The 8,809-nt window shown below is 36.8% G+C and overlaps 2 protein-coding genes across 5 annotated transcripts in view; both read left to right on the top strand.

Annotated features, from left to right (window-relative positions):
- Window positions 1–933: 933 nt before the first annotated feature.
- LOC125617712 (small integral membrane protein 30-like) lies at window positions 934–6,968 on the top strand. Its single transcript, XM_048806153.1, has one exon. The coding sequence runs from the start codon at window positions 5,595–5,597 to the stop codon at window positions 5,748–5,750; it is 156 nt and encodes a 51-aa protein (XP_048662110.1). The 5' UTR covers window positions 934–5,594; the 3' UTR covers window positions 5,751–6,968.
- A 53-nt stretch (window positions 6,969–7,021) lies between these two features.
- Malt1 (MALT1 paracaspase) overlaps window positions 7,022–8,809 on the top strand; it is a 48,839-nt gene continuing 47,051 nt past the window's right edge. The window contains exon 1 of one of the 4 annotated variants that reach the window (XM_048806151.1): window positions 7,022–7,263. In XM_048806151.1, the coding sequence (XP_048662108.1) occupies window positions 7,173–7,263 (91 nt within the window). In that variant the 5' untranslated portion in view covers window positions 7,022–7,172. The remainder of the gene's footprint in view (window positions 7,264–8,809) is intronic. The other 3 variants (XM_015482184.2, XM_048806150.1, XM_048806152.1) reach the window with 3 other exon arrangements.

Here is an 8,809-nt window from a genome sequence, read left to right as displayed (position 1 = left end):
TATAATTCCCCAGAAGGAATTCTACTACTGGGTATATATTCAAAGAAATTCCTTCCTGCAAATATTTTAGAATCTGGATATCAACATAAGATGACCCATAAACTGTTGTTATAGACTATGAAGATGAGGGTCGACTCAGTTTTATAAGATGTGCCCTGCATAGTGTGTCTTGAGGGCTTGGGGACACCACCCTGTCCTGAATGCCTCCCTACTACTATCACATCGTTAGTCACCAGCATTAGTCATTCATTCCCTTCAGGGAATCCCTTTAAAAAAATTAGGACACACATTTTGACAAGCAGTAAGACTAGGAAAGGATATCGTAAGACGGCATAATAGGAAAACCCAGCTTTTCTTCCCCTCAGTAGACACAATGATTCAAAAACAATACATAGACCGATTCCCATTCTGATAAATACAGAAACCAACTAAAGGCTCCTGAACTAAAAGCAAGAACAATATCAACCACCTTTCAGCTAGTAGAAAAGTTGTGGGCATCTCTTCATCATAACCGCTCTCCCCAGAAAAATACCCTGAAAATCAGAAGAAAAATATCAGCTCCTGGATTTTCTCTGTGTTATAGTTTAGAACTTTTTTTTTTGCAAGTTCTTTTCTTTTTTTAAAATTATTATTAGTTGTTCAAAACATTACAAAGCTCTTGACATATCATATTTCATACATAGATCTTTAATGTACCCCCATCCCCCACAAATCTCATGTGTTAAGCAGTACAGGAGTGTTCAGAGGTGAAATAATTAAATTATAAGCTGTAACCTCATAATGGATTAATGCATTTGATGAATGAAAAATTTGAATGGACTAGTGGGTGACAACTATAGGTAGATGGGAAATGGCTAGAGGAAGCAGGTAACTGAGGATGTGGCCTGGCATATATCTGTCCATGCCCCCCCCCCGTGTGTGTGTGTGTGTGTGTGTGTGTATAAAATATTATATATATATATATACACGCATATACATATATGACCCAGAGAGCCTTTATGCAGGTTATTGTATTACATATATATTATGTATATTGACATTTACCACATTTGAAAGTAAAAGCAAGAAATTTCCAAGATGTTAATTTATTTTAAAAGAACCCATTACATGGTTAACAACATTTTTGCAGAAAAGCAAACTTGTCCAAAATTTTTAAAACATAATTAGCAAAGTAGCATTGATTTACATTTTGAAAATCTCTAACGTCTTGATTCAATCACAAAAACTGGATTCTTTATGTTTCTTTGTATTCAGTCTGTTGAAATTGGCAGATAACAACAGTGGAAACTTTGGTGTACACTCCTGGGAGAATGAATGAAAAAGTTTGATAAAATCTTATGAAAAAAACATTTTCACCTGTGAACCTCCTGAAAAGGTCCAGGAACTGCAGCAGGGCTTCTGAGACCATAAACTTCTCAAGTGACCAAACTTCATATTGTTCTACCATTATTTGTACATATCTTTATACAAAGTCACCTCCTAATACTGTTATGCATAGAACTTGTCTTAGACAATAAGTGCTTGTTGAATTGAGAGTCATTCATTTAAACTATTGAGGCCTGCTATTAGCTAAAAGTTCCAGAAGATTAAACGTTAAATATTTTATTCCTCTTCATGAGGGTTTATCTAGCAATAGACTAGAATTTTGAGGCATTCACAGTAACATTAATTGCCATGTTGAATGTAATACTAAAAATGGGTTTTATTTTTTATTGAGTACAGAGTACCAAACAATGTACTAAGTGTTTACATGTATTATCTACTTTAACCCTCCCAACAACCCTGAGTTGCAAAGTTAAGATCGAAGCAAAACTTAATGATGATTTGGGATTATTTCCCATGCAGAAATGAGGTAAGAAATGTAAGCTAAGAAAATCAAGCAGATATAGGGTGCAAGTTTTTTCTATTCCAGGAAAAACACATTAGGCTTTTAGCTGTACAAAGAAAATGCAAAATACTATTAGTCTAAGTCCTCAGATTTCTGAATTTCTAGATTCATCATAATGTAAAAAATTGTCATCTTGGGAGTGGTGTTACATGTGACTTGGGAGGCTAAGACAGGAGGATCACAAGTCTAGACCAGCCTCAGCAACTTGGTGAGACCTTGTCTCAAAGTTTACAAAATCAAAAAAAGGGGGGATGGGCTGGGGATGTAGCTGAGTGGTAGAGCTGAGAGTACAATCCCCAGTACCCTCCCCGCCAACACACACACAACCAAACTGTCTCTGGAGGCAGATCCTCGTGTTGTTCTGGCATTAATCAGGAACCTAGTTAGGAAAGAATCTGGGCTTCTTGGAGAGTACTACCACTTGGTGATAAAGGAAGAAAGTCAGTAAGACTTTGCCAGCAAAACGTGTGGCTGCTGGGATCTCAAAGAGTGGATACCTGATCCTGGGTGTTGCATTTTCCTCCCAAGCCTTCAGTCACTAGAGGCTGCAAAATGCTGTTAGCTTTGGGAGTTTGGTGAAAACTTTGAGGCCACTTTTCTGTGGAGTAATATAGAGAGGAGGGCCATCCCCTAGCAAGAGGTGACAAGCACGGAAGGGCATGCATTTGTGAAATCTGGGAATTCTGGGTGGGAAGCCTGACAAGACAGGTGAGTTACACCAGTCTTCCAGGATGATGAAGATTAGTTCCATGTAGGTTAGTTGAGGTGGGGAGAGTTGGAGAATTTGGGATGTTTAAGGTTGTGTCTATTGAGATCAGAAGAGTTAAGCTGCCATTATAAAAGTTAGCAGGGGAAACTTGGGGCTGGAGAGTGATAGGCAAGGGTCTGGGATAGCTGGTGATTCTCAGTCTATTTAAGACCAAAAAAAGCTTATGTTAAAGTGGTTTCATACCATGATGGGAGAAGAGCATCTGAAGGTCCTAAAAGTGTTTTTCTCTAGTGTTAGACAAGACTTGTAGTGAGAGAGTCTGATCCAAGTGAACAATGAGTCACAAAAGAATGTGAAGAGTTTTTCCTCAGAGTTAATTAGATTCACAGCCCAAATATCTTGAAAGTTGTTTCTTCTCTCTTTACTTTTTTCCTGACTCTATATCTTTCCTCAAATTAGATAAGAATTTACTTAAGAATATACATCAATAAACCACAAGAAAAGTCCATTCAGAGCTGTCCAGCAGAATAATTAGGAATACTTGTAAATATTTTCACACGGTTGTTGATGACTCAGCATGATTGCTTACTTATGGTTTAGTTAGCCACAACCATGAATGCCCTACATGAAAACCAACCATGGTTCCATTCCAAACTGATCTAATATTGGACACTGCTGTATATAGGCACAGAGTCTGAGTGTCTTGCCCATAGTGTAAATTATAAGCTTCAGGGATGGGCAAAGATTTGCGGGGAGGGAGCTCTAAAATGCCTAAATTCTGCTCAGTCAGAAGCTAAGAAATGAGGCTAAAAAATGGGACTGTGGAACACGCACCAAGGAAAAACCATCAGTCATTTCATACATGCATGTAAAAGGTGTTCCTTTAGCTACAGAAACCCTGCCTTCACTCAGCTTATAACAGGAATGAGAATATGTGTAAAAGTTCTAGCCAAAGATTCCCTCGTCTCCATCTCCTGTCTCTGAATTTATCGTACATTAGAGCTCAGGCTTTGTATCTCTCTGTTTTGTTTGTTAACCTAGTCTCCTGGTGTTATTCTTCAGTCATATGACTTTGTATATCATTAAGTTAATTACTCCCAATATATCTGCTTTGAATCCCTGGGTGTGTGTAGATGTCTATTTGTCATCTCCTCTTGATTGTCTTTTAGATATCTTAAATGTAACATGTCTAAAACTTAACATGTCCCCTCCTGCAAACCTTTTTCTCAGTTTTCTGCATCTCTATAAATGACAACTTTATCCTTCCAGTTGCTGGGCCAAAAAAAAAAAATCAAGTCATTCCTGATTCTGCTTCTAGATATGTTATTTTTATCTTCAAATCCTCAGTATATATCTGGAATCCAATTTCCACATCTACCATACTGGGCCAAGCTACCATTATTTCTCACCTGGATTATTCCAATAGCCACTCAACTTCTTCCTCCTTTTGCTTTGCACCTATTTCTGGTCTGTTCTCAGCATAGAAGATTCTTTAAAAACATTAAATCGTATTTTGTCTATCCTCTCTTCAAAACCCTCTAGTTGCTTTTCTATCTCAGTGTAAAAATGCTATTTAGATACTAGTTAACGCTTGAACCTTACATCCTACAGTTAATCAATCTCTCTCCACCACCACCACTTTAATCATACCCCCTGAATATAGTAGTGTCTTTGTACCTGCTGCTTATACAGAATGAGGTGGTCTCCACAAATAACTACATGATTTGCTTGTCCACTTTTCAAGTGTTTGCTTAAAAGCCATCCTCTGGATAAGTACTTTTACGGATTATAAGATTTGAAATTACCCCATACATCTGTTCCAGTATTTCTTGTCCCCTTGCTTTGTTTTAGTTTTCTCCAAAACATTGGATAGATGGATATATATCAGGAGATGTGCCAGGCATGGCAGTGCACACCTGTAATCCCAGCAACTCAGGAGGTTGAGGCCGGAGGATCATGAGTTCTAAACCAGTCTCAGCAAGTTTACAAGGCCCTAAGCAACTTAGCAAGAGCTAACTCAAAAAAAACGGCAGGGGGGATAGGAGATGTGACTCAGTGGTTCAGTGCCCCTAGGTTCAATCCCCGGTACCAAAAAGAGAGAGAGAGGGGTTTGTGTGTTATCTATCCTCCTCTAAAGTGAAAAAATTCAGGAGGGTAGCAAATATTATTTGCTGCTCTATCCTCAATACCTAGAAAAAATTTACCTATTTTTGGGTGATTAATAAATAAGTTGTCCGGCATAATTTTGATGCTGAGAAATTAAAACTAATTACATAAATAGATAGATAGATAAATTGAATTAATAAATGAAGATTCCAGAGAGTAAATGTACCAAGAGAAGAAGCAGAAGGACCTAAAAGCAATTCTGTGGTTTATACCCCCAAAAATGCCATTATAATATGTTCCATTTGATTTTATAAAAAGCAAAGCCCATTTGTTTCAGTAATAAAGCAGTTTTTAAATGTAATTCAAAAATTCTGAATTAGGGCTCAGGAAGCACACTTACAGGAATATAAGGAAGGAAAGATAAAATTTGAGTATATTTCATGCATCATCTTAGCTGAAAGCCAGTACCCATGCAGAAAATTAGTACAATGAAGGGAGACTCAGAATCTTGCTTTTCTCTTTGCCTCTGTATAAGAAGAGAAGTTGATTACTTAAATTTGGTCTTTTGGGGAAGAAAAGTCAAAAGTGTTTCTATATCAATGTAAACAGTTAAAGCATCAGATTTAATGAGATGACGTCTTAATTTCATGTATTAGATCCTGGCAAACTTCTCATAAAACAAGTTTATTTAGCATATAGTATTCTTATTTTTAAAAATCTCATTCTAATTATTTAAAAACTTAATAATCCTGATTCTTGTAATGGCTGCTTCCCAGAAGCGGTGTCACATGTACTCTCTTAGCCTCAGCATCCAGAGCTCCAAAAAGGGAATATTTCAAGCCAGATAAATTTTTATATGTACCATTTCTCAGCCTTCAAGATCCCAGTATCATGACCTCAGTTTCAACACAATTGTTCTTAGTCCTCATTTCATTGCTTTTGGTTCTGCTAGTTGAAACACTAGAAACCGGGGACGCAATCGCTACCTTGTTAGATGTGGTTGTCAGCATTGCAGGCATTTGTGCTTGCCTTGGTGTGTATGCATGAAAGCAGAATGGACAGATGTAACTTTTAAGGGCCTCCTGAATCAAACTTTGCCCTGAAAACTTTTGTGTTATTGAGGATAAACCTGAGCTTTAGTCTGTAAACTTCCCAGTGAACGATAATGGTTTCTTATTCTTAGTTGTTTCCCATGAAATGAGAACAAATAGATGTTTGTTACATGGAAAAAAATGTTTTCTTTATAACAAATAATGTACTGAAAACTGCAGCCTATAAATTGTATTTGCTGCTTAGAAAAAGTGTCAAAGACATGGGATGGTATAAAGTAAGTAGTAGTTGAAAGTTTCAGAATTCTCAAAGCACAGGAAATAGGAAGGAAGAATCTCTTGTCCAGAATCTGGCAGATCTCCACTGTCAAGTTATCACTGCCTCCTGAATCCTTAAGGAGTCTTTTTCTCCATGTTTTTATTATATATTTGCTTTATATACCAAGTTAATATTGTACTTACATATCAAATAGCCAAAATTAAAACATCTATAGGGGGAAAAAGGTTTGGAAAAATGTATTTAATATATATTATATTGAAATGGAAAAAGATTTAAAGTTAAAAAGAACCCTTTATATTGACATTGGAAGAGATTCAGTGTAAGCAAAACAACCTTTGTATTAATTGAGTAACATCCCATGTTGAGAAGTATTATATTAAATATAAACTCATTCATTATGTTGTAAGTTAAAAAAAAAAAAAGCCTAGTAGTCCTTATGCTATTTCCATGTTTGTTCCTTGGCTTGACTTGGGTGTCAAGTCTTTTCCGATTGCTAACTTTGTAACATTGATTGTTTTATCTAGTGACATTTTTGAGTCATTGGCTTCTCTTTTTCTCTAGAGCCCTACTAGCACTATTTGTATTTGCTCATGTGCCATGATTTCAGATATTGTAGTTCCCCAATGGAATGAAGGCATATTCCTTTCAGAAAACAGCAGAATTTAACCTTTTAGCACCTTCATTTTGGATCATCTTGTGCTTCATTATCTTCAAAGAAGAAGTTAAAAAGAATTTTTTTCTGTTCTTCCTAGTTCTTATTTTCAAATGAAAGACAAAAATTTCGATCACTATCAAGGCTGAATTTCTCTCACATCCTGCTTCAAGATTTCTCTTGAACTCTCCTGCCTTAATAACTCTGGGAACTGAGTGAGAGAAGGGAATAAAGAGGAGGAGGAAATTCTAAAGAAGGAGGAGGAAAGAACACTAGCACTGATAATGTAAATAGTTTCCAGCACACACCAACTTGTGATTAATTCCTTATAGTACCTGGAATGGTTCAGCTATTTAGTAGATGTATCATTCTGAAAAGAGGTTGTTGACTTGAATAAATTTGTCATTTTCAGTTGTCTGGACCTGGAGCAGTGTTCTCTTAAGGTGTTGGAGCCTGAAGGAAGCCCAAGCCTGTGTTTACTAAAACTAATGGGTGAAAAAGGTTGCACGGTAGCGGAATTGAGCGACTTCCTACAGGCTATGGAACACACTGAAGTTCTTCAGCTTCTCAGCCCCCCAGGTGGGTTTTCTGGTAGGAATATTATGTAGAAGTTTGTGGAATAAAACTTAGAGAAAAACATCTCATTTACCAGGTAAATTTCATTAAATTTTTTCTTGTCCCATATCGAAACCAAAAAAGACATAAAAAGCAAATAAGAATGCATGAACATTGATTATAGTTCAAAGAACCGGCTATAGGAGATGTTTTTGAAACAATTGGGAAATTTTTAATGTAGCCTACATATTTGACATTATGGAGTTCATACAATAATATTGTAGTTCTATAGAGGAATATATTCCAAGGAGATGCATGCTAAAATATTTATAGGTAAGATTATAATAATCTTATTATAGATAAGTCTGTGTTGTCTGTTATAGGTAACAGACACTGAAACAGTTAGCCAAAAATGCGAACTCACACAATTATTTTTGTATACGTATGTATTTGGATGATAAAGGAAGTAGGACAGATGTTTATTTTATTTTGTTTTGATTTTGGTATGGACCACTTAACTACTGAGTCACATCCCCAACCCTTTTTTAATATTTTATTTAGAGACAGGGTCTCACTAAGTTGCTGAGGCTGGCTTTGAACTTGCAATCCTCCTGACTCGGCCTCCAGAGCCACTGGGATTGCAGGCATGTGCCCCCATACCTGCCAGATGTTTAATGTTTTAAGTTTTTTGCCAACATGATATTTTGAAGTGTAATTAAATAAACCACAATGGTTTTTCCTCAATATGTCAAAATTGAGTAAGGCGTCTTACTTCCAAAGTCAAATGAGGAATAGGAAACAGTTCCTCCTCTCTGTAGCTATAGTTAGAGTTAGTCAATTGCAATGGTGTCAGGAAAGACATGTATCAGAGTTGCCTGATGCAACAGTACTGCAGGCTCCCAAGTATCCACTGAAAGCAAAGAGGCCAGCCAGGCTTGGAAGGGCCATAGACTAAGGAATTGATGCTCTCTGTTTTATGTAAATTTCAGGTATGCCACTTCATTATATAACCAACCTGGTTATGATATATTGTTATGTTAAATAAGGACTTAAGGACAGAAGGTATAGCAGTGAACTATGGATTTACATGTACCAGAAACCCCAATTCAAACTGATAGAATAAAGGGAATACATTGCTTGTCCCGACTGAAAAGCCTATTTCTAAGGGACTGGTTGTTTTTTGTCTTTGTTGTTCTTCTCTTAACATAAGCTTCCTTTTAAGACTGTTGCTCCATTAGCCCAAGATGTCTGCTATCCATTCCTGGTCTCATGCATCTTTGTCCCCACGTTCCCAGAAAAATCAAAAGATTCACTCTCATTAATTAGTTTTGTATACTTCCCTGTCCCTAAACCTGTCATTGTAGCCAGGGACATGGAATGTGCTGATTTGCCTGGATTAAAGCCAGTAGTGAATTGAGTTGAGTCAGCTTTCCAGGAACCACATGGATCACCAAACAAAATTAGACCTGCTGGATGGAAAACAGAAACAACAGATGCTGGGGATATAACCAAAAAGTCATGAACAAATGAGAAGAAACATGGACTCCCAAGTCATCCCAATTTACTAATG

This window comes from Marmota marmota, unplaced genomic scaffold (genome assembly GCF_001458135.2).
Source record: "Marmota marmota marmota unplaced genomic scaffold, marMar, whole genome shotgun sequence".
NCBI lineage: Eukaryota > Metazoa > Chordata > Mammalia > Rodentia > Sciuridae > Marmota > Marmota marmota.
The sequence above is the reverse complement of the archived record's forward strand: the minus strand, read 5'-3'. Positions and strand labels throughout refer to the sequence as shown.